This window comes from Oncorhynchus mykiss, chromosome 15 (genome assembly GCF_013265735.2).
Source record: "Oncorhynchus mykiss isolate Arlee chromosome 15, USDA_OmykA_1.1, whole genome shotgun sequence".
In the NCBI taxonomy this organism is placed as follows: domain Eukaryota; kingdom Metazoa; phylum Chordata; class Actinopteri; order Salmoniformes; family Salmonidae; genus Oncorhynchus; species Oncorhynchus mykiss.
The window spans coordinates 18,193,606-18,208,790 of record NC_048579.1 but is presented as its reverse complement, the minus strand read 5'-3'; the positions used below and the strand labels follow the sequence as shown (position 1 = coordinate 18,208,790).

The 15,185-nt window shown below is 40.1% G+C and overlaps 1 protein-coding gene across 1 annotated transcript; it reads left to right on the top strand.

Moving 5' to 3' along the window:
• Positions 1-290: 290 nt before the first annotated feature.
• On the top strand, positions 291-12,716 carry LOC110489726 (tomoregulin-1). The gene is made up of 10 exons (XM_021562517.2): positions 291-1,014; positions 5,323-5,432; positions 5,836-5,965; positions 6,124-6,150; positions 6,340-6,436; positions 7,129-7,277; positions 10,495-10,551; positions 10,795-10,915; positions 11,043-11,204; positions 11,541-12,716. Exons 1-10 carry the CDS (start codon positions 861-863, stop codon positions 11,623-11,625), a joined length of 1,092 nt encoding a protein of 363 aa, XP_021418192.1. The 5' UTR covers positions 291-860; the 3' UTR covers positions 11,626-12,716.
• Positions 12,717-15,185: the final 2,469 nt, after the last annotated feature.

Sequence of the window (15,185 nt, the reverse complement as noted above, 5' to 3'; positions counted from 1 at the left end):
ACTGTCAATCTCTATTTTCTATCTGCCAGATAGGCCTATCCCTCTTATTTTTATATATGTGAAAGAGCACATAAGGCTTGCATTTTTTATACTTTAATTAATGTAATTGTCTTACTCCTTGATTACGAAAAAAAGTTAGTAGGCTTAGGCTGTAGCCTTTGTACAGTTTTAGCAAATGTCGCTTTATAACGTATCCCACTAGGCTACAACCGGAATCCCCTCCCCACACATTTTATGGTGTGATCTTGCCGCTCCAACGCAAAGCGTGCTTCAATGATTGGGGGTGGTCTCGCGTCATGTGATACCCAAGCGTCACTGAAGCCCTTTGTTGATGGTGATTCACAAAATCTCACTCAAGACATTGTCTGGGTAAATTGCTACAACAAAATCATTTATTTTCGCCTTTGTGGGATTGTGTTGTGGAATGATGCAGAGAGATTCTCGGAGGGACATTTTAAACCAGCTGTTTGCCGCTGGGATAAAATAGAGGCAGACGCGTCAAAGGTAAATGCGACAGTCAAAACAGCTCATTATCGCACACCCTATCCCATACGACGGCCAGACGAGCGATCAATAGAGCAAAGCCAACATTTCGTTTGTGCAATTTGTGAGCTAAAGTCCGATATAATGCAGTTTTTTTATATGGCTATGCTGGGAGATAATCCCCGTTCTGCAAAGGAGATGAAACCTTTTTTTAGCCGTGGGTGAAACAGTTTGCCAACAACACCGCGTTTTGTTCTCCGTCTACCAATTCACATCTGGTGGATTCGTTGATGTATTTCTGCCATTTGAATGAAAAAAGGCATATGTTGTGATTTGGAGAAAAGACGGTGTCCACTCTACACAGCATTGTAAGCATCATGTCCATAGGATATCCCCTCTCATCTCACGGACCCTCAGCAGGCCGTTTTTTCTCTCTCCTCTGCCTTTTGGCCGTCTCTACACTGCCTGGAGCACAAGCCTCTTACCCTGAGAGCAGCGAATGTATCTCAGGAAAAGGCAAGGACTGCTTGGGTGAGTATCAATACATTTTCTTTATCAATTAACTTTTCCAAAGCAAGCACTTCTATGGGAATAATTTGTGTTTATCAGACACACATCCTGTGTTTTTGCAACACAGGCGCTCCTGAGGTGTTTATCGTCCTTGCTGAATGAACGCTGGTCGGTAATTGGGCAATCTCCTTGACCAGCAGACAAAGCACATCATGCTCAATTGGTCTAGATTAGACAAACGTAAGGCTGGCAGTGTCACTGCTTCATAAGAGGAATCACTTTGAGTCAATGCATGTTTAAAAATATATGTATACATTTGGGAAATGTGATTTCATAGGCGAATGTTTATTGGGGGGTGGCTCGATCTGTCCCCTCTTGTTGGTGAGGTGCATGCAGGGAAAATTTCCATATTTGAACCCCACCCTGGATTGTCCTCCTGTTTTTGTTTGGGTTTCACTATTAAATGGAAACAGTAATTTCTCAGTTTCCTGGTTAGGAGTAATGACTTTTGTTTATATACACCAGTTGTAGAAAAAGTACCCAACTGTCCTAATTGAGTAAAAGTAAAGATACCTTAATAGAAAATGACTCAAGTAAAAGTGAAAGTCACCCAGTAAAATACTACTTGAGTTAAAGTCTAAAAGTATTTTGTTTTAAATATCCGTAAGTATCAAAATTAAATGTAATTGCTAAAATATACTTAATTAAGTATCAAAAGTAAAAGTATAAATTATTTCAAATTCCTTATGTTAACCGGACGGCACCACTTAGTTTTTTTTTCATTTACAGATAGCCAGGGGCAACCTTCAACATAATTTACAAACAAAGCATGTGTGTTCAGTGAGTCCGCCAGATCAGAGGCAGTAGGGATGACCGGGGATGTTCTCTGCATAAGTGCGTGAAATGGAACATTATCCTGTACTGCTTAGCATTCAAAATGTAAGGAATGTCTTTTGGGTGTTAGGGAAAATGTATGGAGTAAAAAGTACATTATTTTCTTTAGGAATATAGTGAAGTAAAAGTTATCAAAATTATAAATACCACTCCACCCCCAAATGACTTAAGTATTACTTTAGTTTTACACAAGTACTTTACAACACTGGTATACAGTGTCATCGTGGGTTAAATTGAGGGTAAATTCATATTACTCTTTATATCCGGAATATATAATGTGCTTGCTAAAAGTTCACATCTGCTATGTGGTTTCCTAAGGGGTTCCACCCAAAGCCAACATTCAGTGTGACTTTGACAGATTGGCCTATGTTTGATGGTATTTAAGATGAATGGAAACGTAAACCCGTTGTGGATGTAGTTCCACCCTCTCCATAATCCCATAAACCATGAGTGATGTCCTCTCGTTCCCATAATAACTGTATGTCATGAAGGTCTATGTATTGTGTTCATTCAGTAGGCTTCCCCTTTTATTTAAAGGCAGTCCGATTTAAAACGAAGAGTGAGCTGTCCTGATAAAGCCAGTTGATTTCCTCTTGTCAAGCTATTTGTTTACATTTGCTGCTTGCCTGATTAACTTCCGTCAATAAGCAGGCCATTCCTTTTCCCCATGGTCCTGGTTGCTCTTCAATGCTCCTAAAAACAACCTATAATTAGTTGCTGATCCCAAACCTCTTAGGAACCCAACATAGCAGATGTGACCTTAGCAACCGTAAGTATTCTGGATATAAAGATTCATTTCAGAAATGAATGGAAAATATAATCACTGTATCATTTCTTGCCTTTATTCTGGGCTTTTCTTTCCCGTGGTTTTCAGGTTGAGGCATGTTGCTGGATCTAGGATACCCAAATGATAATGTGGGATGTGGATTCAGCTTGACCTGACATTAGACTACTTCTGAAAATATCGGACAACATTTTAATTTGAGAGTGAACTGTCCCTTTAAATACAGTGAAGTGCAGTGTTTCCCCACTGTTACTGAGAAATGCAGATTGTATTTCTCAAGGCATGCATTGATTGGGTTGAATTCAGTGGAAGCGTGGTTGTTACCCTGCACTGCTGTAAAGAACAAACATCGGTAAAACAGCCGGAATTACCGTACTTACATTACTGCACCAATGCGCCTATTTTGCAGGTCAGGTTCAATGCTATTTCATTAGGGTTTTATTTAATTAAAGCCCTGGTCCCACTATGACTTCTACTGCAGTGTTTTAAAGACTAGTGTTCCTATACAGTGGTGGTATTGATTGATTACAGAGGAGTTTTAGGTCATGGCCTGTATTTAATGGGCTAGCTTCGGGATCCCAGGGTGACAGTGACTGTAATGAGGAAATGAACAGTTTGGTCAATAGTCCTTTAAGTACAGGGTGACTAGAATCGGGGCTAGCCCCTTTATATCGAGACTGTGACCATTGGTTGAGTAACACACAGATCTATTTAGGAGAGGAGGGGATTGTTAGGAGAGGCTGATTATAATCTTTGGCCTGGAACTACTTTGCCTCCCATTTGTTGAAAGGTTGGGTTATTATTAGTCCCTGTGGCGTGCTTACCTGTCTCAAGACAATGGATTAGTTCCTCTTCTGAAATCTTCTCTAACAGTGGGGATAAGACAACATAAAGCTCCTACTGCATGTTGAGATATGTCTTCCCTCGTGGGGACTGGCGATGAGAGCAGGAGGGAACTTCAGTTCAAACCTCAGTGGGGTAGGATTCTTCCATTCCCATCACCTCTCCTACTCTCTCTTTTTCTCTCTCCCTCTCTCTCTCTCCTTCGCTCCCTCTTTTAACTCTTCCTCTCCTTTTATGTCTTCATTTCTCTCTCATTCCCTCTCCTTCTCTCCCTCCCCCCTATGTCTCCCCCTGCCTGTAAATCTCACAGACCAGGGGTTTTCCAATGTTCTGCTAGTTGATAGGAGTGCTTGGTGGTAATGCTGTTGACCCCAGGAGGATGTAAATGGCTGCTGTCAAACCTGCCTGGAAGGCTGGGATGGTCTTCTCATTCCTCCATTAGAGCTCCGTGAGATTCAAACACTCTCCCTCAGGGTGTCCATGAACCTAGAGTTGTTCTAGCACAGTAGCACAACAGTCATTTTGCACACCTACTGTAGTTATCAAAGCTAGTGAAAAACAGATTATACTACAACTGATTGTCAGCAGGGGAAATAAAATCCTCTAAGTTCACTTCATCCGTAATGTTTTTGACAGTTTGGTTAAAGTTAATATTGAAGACTTGCAGCACGGAGGAGTTGTTTTGACCAAATTCATTGATCCTGATGATGTAATCCAATCCAATGATGTTATCCCTACTTATGACCAGGCTAATGATGAACTTTTTCAAACAATATTGTGATGGAATACTTTACTATAAGTGCCTTGTAAGCCCACCTTGACAACCTGAAATCCTATCATTCCTATCAGGAATGCCTCTCACGCATAATGTGCTTGAGCTCCTGACCAAAGATTATCAGATCGGACTTGACCCTCTTCTCCAATCTTTTCAAGTCATCTTTCTGGGTCCCTTTTGATTGTTCTTGGCTTTGCTTTCCCATGATCATGCAATGCCAAGGCATTACTGTGTAAATGAGGACCAACTTGTCCGAATGACCAGTAGTGACTACATTTCTCAGTCCAGTTGTGCTGGGCAGTGACTGTTGTACATTGCACATTCCACTGACTCTCAATAAAGTTGTACAAATGATGCGTAGCTAAGCTCTCTCTGTACCGGATCTCTCATTAGTCCAACCATTGAAGAAATGAGGCGATGACTATTGATGTCTTGTGGCAAAGGAGTTGGATGGCTACGTGTTGCTAATGACCCGGGTCTTCGCTACATTGACTCCTCTCTTCCATTGATTTGTCCTTCTCCTTCCTCTGATAAATTCCGCCCAGTGTGAGAGAGTGAGAGATGTTCAAGTGTATTTCTGGCTAAAGGGGAAGCTATGGGCTTTTGCGTGTTGGATGGATGAAAGTCATTACTGGAAGATGTATTCAAGTGGCCGTGAACTCTTAAGTTGTCACGGCTTTGGTTCATAGTGCATTTTAGCCTGGAATCCAGACTGATTTACTCTGTTTTGTGATGAAACAGAGCATATCATTTTGCATTCAAGGCTAACTGTATTTTAGGTAAAGAAGAGTGTTTCCAGCTAGGCTATACCCGAGGAGTTTTTTCTCAAAGACTGTAGTTTGGGAAAGAATTGTGTTTTGAGTTGAACGTTTTCACACACTATTTGCTCCAATCTTCATGTTAGAAAGTTTTTCCCAGATAGAAAAGCAATGTCACGTAAATACTAATACACAACATAGACTATACTAGATATTCATGTGGTTTTACAAATGGAGCACTAAAATAATGGTATTTCACACCTTGTTTTTACCAGATTTGTCTGAGAAGAAAAGTGACCTGAGAGTGTGTGACGCTGCAACATGTCGTTACGGTGGGACATGTCAAGAGAATGGGGCTGACCTGAAATGTGTCTGCCAGTTCCATGTAAGTAACACAGTGGAATAAAGGCTATCATGTTCTCTGTTGTCAAGTAAGACTGTCATTACCATTGCCATGAGCAAGAAAGCAAGCAGGAATGGCTTTGCCAAAGCAAATCAGCTCCAATTGATCTTCATTTCGGAACTCTGTTCCATAGTATTCCCACACATAATATAGAGATTTACTGTATGTGATCATATACAAATGTAAACAAGGTGTTAGTCAGATGTTATATCTGTTTGGGCTTCTTGCAGTAAATTTGCAGTCTACAAATGATTTGGCATTTTGTTTTGGCCGCCTGACTATCCACTCAAGAAAACAAATCGTCCCATGGCTGAATCTACTTGATGATCCCTGGTCTAGGCTGTGATGGTTCAGTAACATCCTTTCATTGCCCGTTGTGTTTTAGTGCTCTAAGAAGTACATCCCTGTTTGTGGGTCCAACGGAGACACCTATCAGAACGAGTGCTTCTTGAGGAGAGCAGCATGCAAGCAGCAGAAGTCCATATCGCAGGTCTCTGACGTGGCCTGCTATACAGGTGAGTCTTAGTCGCAGGCTGCACACTTTCACTGGAGAGTACAGAATCCCCTTTATGGAGCGCATTTTTCATCACTTGGGTTCATCACCTTGTCATTTTGTTATAAATCATTTTAGACCAAGCTGAAGCTAACTAATTTTCTATGCTGTAACACACAGATGGCAGTTCTGGATCTGGCGACGGAGGTACAGTGTAGTAACTTGGTCTTGCTTCACTTTAATACGTTTGACTTGACAACCCATGTTACAATGTTACAATGAAAGCTGGTTAAACATAGCCTGCTTAAACAAAAGCTTTGCAGATCCAACCACTAATAGAACAATATTAACTCTGTTTGACAGCTAACATTTTTTAAATACTCTCCTTTCCTACAGATGATGAAGGATCAGGCACAGGCAGAGGAAAAAAGCCCACAAAATGTGTCAACTGCAAGTTTGGAGCAGAATGTGATGTGGACTCTGAGGATATATTGTGAGTACTTTCCACTGCAGCTATTGTTCTCTCAGTAGTCTCTAAGGAGGACTTCTCTTCATCAGCTATTGTGCTCTCAGTAGTCTAAGGAGGACTCGTCTTCATCAGCTATTGTGCTCTCAGCAGTCTCTGAGGATTCTTCTTCATTAGCTGTTGTGCTCTCAGTAGTTTCTGAATGGAGGACTCGTCTTCATGAGCTATTGTTCTCTCAGTAGTCTCTGAGGACTCGTCTTCATCAGCTATTGTGCTCTCAGTAGTTTCTGAAAGGAGGACTCGTCTTCATCAGCTATTGTGCTCTTAGTATTCTCTGAGGACTCGTCTTCATCAGCTATTGTGCTCTCAGTAGTTTCTGAAAGGAGAGCTCGTCTTCATCAGCTATTGTGCTCTCAGTAGTCTCTGAGGACTCGTCTTCATCAGCTATTGTGCTCTCAGTAGTTTCTGAAAGGACTCGTCTTCATCAGCTGTTGTGCTCTCAGTCTCTGAAAGGAGGTCTCATCTTCATCTGGAAGACGACTAGTGACCACTAGTACCTCATAGATATCTTTGCTTATTTTCGCCATATACTGGGGTCCTGGGTTGTCACATTAGATTCAAATTGATTGATGATGTATGTTTAGCTCTTTTAGTGAACGCAGTGTTAATACATTGTTCATGAAACAGATGTTTATATAAATGTTTTCTTCGACACCCAGGTGCATGTGCAACATTGACTGCAGTGGCCATAATGACAACCCGGTGTGTGGAACAGACGGAAAATCTTACATTACCCCCTGTCACGTAAGAGAGGCTTCGTGCTTGAAGCAGGTGAAGATTGACGTGAAGCATCTAGGGAGTTGTCCAGGTAATGCCATGTTCTAACATTAAAACGTCATTTAGAAACATGTCATTTTACACTGCATTGTGGGAAAAAAAACTATGGATTGTGGTTTTCGAAGGATTTGATTTATTATTCACAATCTCAAGGAAGGAAAATAATCACAATTTAATATTTGACTGAGATTTTTGGTGTAGAGATGAGGGGATCCTGCTGTAATGCGACATCCTACTTAATAGTTGAATACAATGTCCTAGATATTCTCCCGTGCATGGGTTCCTGGTGCCAGTCCTGATATTCCTGATATGTGCTGTGTTTATATAAGCGTCCCACCCACCAGTCTTGACTTTCCTGTAAATCTTTATCATTTTATACTGCCAGTGACCTATATGATGGCTAGTTCCTGTCAAACTCTGATGTTTATGATGCCCACCCCAATTGGTTGATTGATCCCCACTATGACAATGCTGTGTGGTGATGACTGAGACTATTAGGTTTGTCCCGACATACGTCTTTCTTCAGCGCATCAAAAGACTGAAGATTCTTCTTTCAAATGCAGACATGACCTCAATCTGGATGCACACAATTAGGATTTGGGCCACATTATTATGACCAAGGGGCATCGGGCAACCAGCTGTTCAGATAACTACAAAGATGTTTCTTACCAGAACATCTGTTTAAAGCTGTTTAAAAAATGTCATTCTCCATTTGAGGGCGAAGATTTACTACCCCAAATATGGCCCTGTTTTTAAAAACGTCTCACAATCTAGTTCTAAAGTGTAGGGCTAAAATATCTATTTACATAAATAATCTATCTATTTTATGTTTCACAGAGCATACATTGACCCTAAATATTACATGAACTTGCATACCTTATTCAAAATGCAATAGAATACATCCCAACCTGGAAATCTGAGAACTAGTTATGGATGTTCCAATATTCCTACAATGGGATTCCTATCATTTCACATTACGCTCTGGATAAGAGCGTCTGCTAAATCACCATGGTGATATTATTTGTTACCATAGTGATATTACATTTGTTCTCAGAGAGTAATTGTTCTGCATGTCCTGAGATGTTTCTTAACAACATTTGTCATGTGACCCTATGTACGTGTCTATCTCTTAAATCAGTTTGGAGGCATTTCTGCTGATGGTGCAGTTGGCCAATTCTTGCAGGAGGGCCATTAACTGTAGTGAAGCATGCCTGTGTGTCACCCTACATCTCAACAGGCCAAATTGCCCTCAAGTTAAACCCAGTCACTCGCCACTTATCTGTCATTTATTTCATTTGGTAATGCAAATGAGCATTGCAAAGGCATGCACACATTACAATAACTGTCTGTCAGAGTAATGTTACCAACAGCCTCATGCTTCGACTGGCCCAAATAGAAACCCGCCATACCTCTCACATTGTATCTATGGTCATCTTATTGTTATATATCAGAAATGTGCATCCTAAACAGCACCATCGGTTATTAGTTTGTAATAAAAAATGGTAGGTATCTTGTACAAAATCTACTTCATATATCTAACATTCAACTGGTTTGTTGATTAACCAAATGGATTTTAATGAGGCCATGTCAGAATGCTAGTTAACTGCTATTTTTACTTGGGATATTAACTATATTACGGCATACTTAGTATTTATAGTCCGTCCTTAATCAAGCCATGTTGCGCTCTCTGACTGACTATCAAGCCATGTTGCGCTCTCTGATAATCAAGTCATGGTGCACTCTGTTAATCAAGTCATGGTTCGCTCTCTGATAATCAAGCCATGGTGCGCTCTCTGATAATCAAGCCATGGTGCCCTCTCTGACTGACTATCAAGCCATGGTGTGCTCTCTGATAATCAAGCCATGTTGCGCTCTCTGATAATCAAGTCATGGTGCACTCTCTGTTAATCAAGTCATGGTGCGCTCTCAGATAATCAAGTCATGGTGCGCTCTCTGATAATCAAGCCATGGTGCGCTCTCTGACTGACTATCAAGCCATGGTGCGCTCTCTGATAATCAAGCCATGGTGCGCTCTCAGAAAATCAAGTCATGGTGCACTCTCTGACTGACTATCAAGCCATGGTGCGCTCTCTGATAATCAAGCCATGGTGCGCTCTCTGACTGACTATCAAGCCATGGTGCGCTCTCAGATAATCAAGCCATGATGCGCTCGCTGTTAATCAAGCCAAGCTGCGCTCTCTGATAATCAAGCCATGCTGCGCTCTCTGATAATCAAGCCATGGTGCTCTCTAATAATCAAGCCATGCTGCTCTCTCTGATAATCAAGCCATTGTTCGCTCTCTGATAATCAAGCCATGCTGCGCTCTCTGATAATCAAGCCATGCTGCACTCTCTAATAATCAAGCCATGCTGCTCTCTCTGATAATCAAGCCATTGTTCGCTCTCTGATAATCAAGCCATGCTGCTCTCTCTGATAATCAAGTCATGGTGCGCTCTCTGATAATCAAGCCATGGAGTGCTCTCTGATAATCAAGTCATGGTGCGCTCTCTGATAATCAAGCCATGGTGCGCTCTCTGATAATCGTATAATCCTTGTGATTAGGGCTCTCTGATAATCGAATAATCCTTGTGATTAGGGCTCTCTGATAATCGTATAATCCTTGTGATTAGGGCTCTCTGATAATCGTATAATCCTTGTGATTAGGGCTCTCTGATAATCGTATAATCCTTGTGATTAGGGCTCTCTGATAATCGTATAATCCTTGTGATTAGGGCTCTTTGATAATCGTATAATCCTCGTGATTAGGGCTCTCTGATAATCGTATAATCCTTGTGATTAGGGCTCTCTGATAATCTTATAATCCTTGTGATTAGGGCTCTCTGATAATCTTATAATCCTTGTGATTAGGGCTCTCTGATAATCTTATAATCCTTGTGATTAGGGCTCTCTGATAATCTTATAATCCTTGTGATTAGGGCTCTCTGATAATCGTATAATCCTTGTGATTAGGGCTCTCTGATAATCTTATAATCCTTGTGATTAGGGCTCTCTTAGAACATGGAGCTTGAACACTATTTCCCTGAGTCCCTCCAATATGATTTATTTTCAACTTCTTACAGTTGAAAAACTATTTTTAAGCAACCTCTAGTCTTATGAATTATTTCACATTTGCTTCTGTCTATAGCTTTGAAAGGAAGGCTCGCTCAGAAATGTTTTTTTTTTAACCCATTTTCAATATTGGGACATTTCTGTCATGCACTCAAAAATATTTGTTTTGTTTTTTCAGAAAAAGGGAAGAAGAAAAACGAAGACGATGGTAGCAACAGCAAGACGGATCTTTTTGGTATGTCTGCTCCCTTTTACCACACTCTGTTATGATGTTGTTATGGTCGTTGATTTACCTCAGACCATGGTTCATGTTGTCTATATGGAAATAATACTGTTGTACTTTTACATATCTGCAAAGCATATTTCTGCTCTGTCATGTCAGTTATATTTGTATTGCAACTGAGGACCAGGCCTAGCTCGCTCTTTAATATTTATATCATCCATATTAATATTAGTGATTTTCTGTATACCTTTAAAGACACGGTAGACACAGGGGAGGACAGAGCTTATGGAGGGATCCCCACCCTCTGCACAAAGGACTACGCAAACTTCTGTGAACACGGCCAATGTGAAATGAAGTATAGCATCCCCACCTGCCGGTAAGATAACATGGTGTCCTTTTGTCTTACATACCTGCGTATGCTATGTTTCATCTCTTTTTGACCTAATTCATAGATAATTATTGTGTCATGAAATGAAGTGCTAGCGGTTTTGTTGTCTCCCCAGGTGTGACTCGGGCTACACTGGCCAGCAGTGTGATGAAATCCAAGACTTCAACATCCTGTACGTGGTGCCCAGTGGACAGAAACTCCACTACGTTCTCATAGCAGCCGTCATCGGAGCCGTACAGATCGCCATCATTGTCGCTGTTGTCATGTGTTTCACAAGGTGGGTGTGCTCTCCAAAGTGACCTATCTGATCTTATTAGCACATTTCTGATAAGCAGATTTAAATATTCTGCATTTTATAAGCCGTGTTTTGTAAACAACATACAGTAGCATAAATGAGCAAGTCTTATGGAAGATTCTATTCCAAATGTGACAATGTGTGTCATTTGACAAAAGGTGGTTACTCTGTAAAAGGTGTATACTTAGCAATACACATTTTTACATTCGTAATTGATTTAAGATTTTTCAAACTCGTTTCTAAAGTGCTGAGTAATGTGTTTTGTGAGGCAGTCAAAACTGAGAGTTTGATGTTATTCCATTGTCTTTTGTTGAATAGGAGGTGTCCCAAAACCCAGAGGGGACGAAGACAACAGCAACACCTTGGACACTTTCCCTCTGGGACTTCATCCAGGATGATGTAGCAGTTTTTTGTGTGCATTTTTGCACCATATGGATCACATTTTTTGATATCTGTTGTTTTGTCTCCTTTATTTTGAATGGATGTTTATGTATTTATTTTCTCTAATGGGGCCTTCGTTTTCTCTCCCTTCTGGACATATGCAGCTCTTGCTGCTTTTTTTCAGACTGCTGCATTATTTATTTTTTCCTACGGGCAGAAAACGGACAGCCATTCTCCTCTGATCGTCCATTGTTTGCAAGGTGGTATTGGTATCTTTAGGCACACAAACCTTGGATACCTAGGGTCTGGACTAGGGTCATGCTATTTATGCTATCTAGGGTCATGCTATTTATCAGCGTCTCTGACCCTCTCTCAGTACCTTTTTTTTTATTTTTATGAAACACAACTAAATACCAAATGCAGTTTTCTATAAAGGAGGTAAAAGCTGATGTGTACAGTTTGTTTTGGTTACTTTTCAATATACCATTCCGGGGATGGAACAATTTTTTTGACTAGGTACTAATTTAAATGTTTTTATATATTTTTATTTTTATTTTTTATGTTCTAATGTTGTTTGTATTATTGCTAATGAAATAGTTGCATATAGCATGAGCTGTGAATGTGTTTAGTGATGTAGTTTTAGTAATATTAAATGATCTGTGTTTCAAACACTCGTGTTGCCTTCATATTATTATGACTAGATCAATGACGGAGCCTAAATCATTTTCAGAAAATAATTTATCACAATGTTAAAATTGTTATGGAAGAAAAGGCGTATTCATATGATGTTATTGAAAAAATAAATGCACTGATTTTAATGCAGTTCTTGATTTACTTTGTTAAATCAAAAAATCTATAACATTTGGAATGTGGACAAGTCACATGGTTGGGAAAGACTCTGAGCCCTAGTTATAAAACTGCATGTACAGTGCCTATCAGAAAGTATTCACATCCCTTGACTTGTTGCACATTTTGTTGTGTTACATCCTGAATTTAAAACGGATTCAAATTGAGATTATTTGTCACGGGCCGACACACAATATCCCAGTAATGTCAAAGTGGGATTATGTTTTTAGACATTTTTACAAATTCATTAAAAATTAAAAACTGAAATGTCTTGAGTCAATAAGTATTCAACCCCTTTGTTATGGCAAGCCTAAATAAATTCAGGAGTAATGTGTTTAACATGTCAAATAATAAGTTGCATGGACTGATTCTTTGTGCAATAATAGTGTTTAATATGATTTTTGAATGACTACCTCATCTCTGTATGCCACACATACAATTATCTGTAAGGTCCCTCAGTTGAGTTGTACATTTCATACATAAATGCAACCACAAAGACCAGGGAGGTTTTCTAATGCCTCACAAAGAAGGGCACCTATTGGTAGATGGGTAGAAAAAGGCAGACATTGAATATCCCTTTGAGCATGGTGGAGTTATTAATTCCACTTTGGATGGTGTATCAATACACCCAGTCACTACAAAGATACAGACGTCCTTCCTAACTCAGTTTCCGAAGAGGAAGGAAACCGCTCAGGGATTTCACCATTAAACAGTTAGTTTAATGGCTGTGATTGGAGAAAACTGAAGATGGGTCAACAACATTGTAGTTACTCCACAATATTAACCTAAATGACAGAGTGAAAAGAAGGAAGCCTGTACAGAATAAATATATTCTCAAACCTGTTTGCAACAAGGCACAAATGTAATACCGCAAAAAATGTGGCAAAGCAATTTACTTTTTTGTCCTCCATATTTTCAAACATAGTGGTGGCTAAATCATGTTATGGCAGTGGAGGCTCCTTAGAAAAAGGGGAGGACAATCTTAGCGAATTTCATAAAAATAGTGAAACATTTTCAAGTTATCCTTTTTAGATAAAACTATACTAAATATATTCACGTCACCAAATAATTTATTAAAACAGGGAGTGCAGGAGGGGACTGAGCATACACCCCTGAGGGTCATCCGTGTTGAGGATCGGCGTGGCAGATGTGTTGTTACCACCCTTACCACCTGGTGGCAGCCCGTCAGGAAGTCCATGATCCAGTTGCAGAGGGAGGTATTTCATCCCAAGGTCCTTAGCTTTGAGGGCACTAATGGTGTTGAATGCTGAGTTATAGTCAATGAATAGCAATCTCACATAGGTCTTTCTTTTGTCCAGGTGGGAAAGGGCAGTGTGGAGTGAAATAGAGATTGCTTCATCTGTGGATCTGTCGGGGCGGTATGCAAATTGGAGTGGGTCTAGGGTTTCTGGGATAATGGTGTTGATGTGAGCCATGACCAGGCTTTCAAAGCACTTCATGGCTACAGAAGTGGCTACAAACGTGAGTGCTACAGGTCAGTATGGCACAGGGACTATGGTGGTCTGCTTGAAACATGTACTGTAGGTATTACATTATTATTGAAATTGTCAGTGAAGACACTTGCCAGTTGGTCAGCGCACGCTTGGAGTACACATCCTGGTCATCCGTCTGGCCCTGCTGCCTTGTGAATGTTGACCTGTTTAAAGGTCTTACTCACATCGGCTACGGAGAGCGTGATCACGCATCTCTGTGTGTGGAGTAAATGCCCTCAAATTTAAAAAAGCATGCAGACCTGATGGCATCCCAAATTATACGCTCAAAAAAATGTACTAGTGGAAAATTTCAATTGGTTATATTAAAACAGTTTAATTTAATCCTGAGTGTAGGTTATTTCCCTGACATCTGGAATCAAGGACTCATAACCCCAATCTTTAAGAACGGAAACAAATTTGACCCTAGTAATTATTGAGGCATTTGTGTGAACATTAACCTGGGGAATGTTTTCTCTAGTATTATAAATGTAAGAGTTCTAAACTTCTGTCGTGTCTTTGGCTATGCCGGATGAAGTGATATGACATGCTATTCTATAAAATCCTTTCTCCGTAATTAATATTACCTGATTGAGCTAATCATGTAAATGTAATTCACTTCTTGACGCACCCATCCCTTTAGCGGGATCATTTTCATCCCCACCCGCTGAATTGCAGCGAGCCAAATTCAAATTAAATTACTAAAAATATTTAATTTTCATGAAATCACAAGTGCAATATAGCAAAACACAGCTTAGCTTGTTGTTAATCCACCTGGCGTGTCAGATTTCAATACAGCTTTTCGGGGAAAGCATAACAAGCATTTATGTAAGAACATCTCTCTCAGTTGACAAAATATTACAAACACTAGCAGCCAAGTAGATTGGTCACGAAAGTCAGAAAAGCAATAGATTAAATCGCTTACCTTTGGTGATCTTCGGGCAGCACTTCCTGGTTTGATTTTCCTCAGGTTTTCGCCTGCAATATCAGTTCTGTTATACTCACAGACAATATTTTGACAGTTTTGGAAACTTTAGAGTGTTTCCTATCCTAATCTGACAATTATATGCATATTATAGTTTCTGGGCCTGAGAAATAGGCAGTTTCAAATGGGTACGTTTTTTAGCCAAAAATGAAAATCCTGCCCCCTACACTCAAGAAGTTGACTAGAGAGTCGGGGCACAACAAAATAATATTTATAGAGCTGTTATCTTCTGAATAAACTCTTAAAGACCTAGTAATTTTT

Bases quoted from the DNA above. Each gene is read 5' to 3' on its own strand.
- LOC110489726 (XM_021562517.2), top strand. From the start codon at position 861: ATGTCCATAGGATATCCCCTCTCATCTCACGGACCCTCAGCAGGCCGT. The intron at 1,015-5,322 runs GTGAGTATCAAT...TGTTTTTACCAG, and splicing joins AAAAGGCAAGGACTGCTTGG to ATTTGTCTGAGAAGAAAAGT. The intron at 6,151-6,339 runs GTACAGTGTAGT...CCTTTCCTACAG, and splicing joins TTCTGGATCTGGCGACGGAG to ATGATGAAGGATCAGGCACA.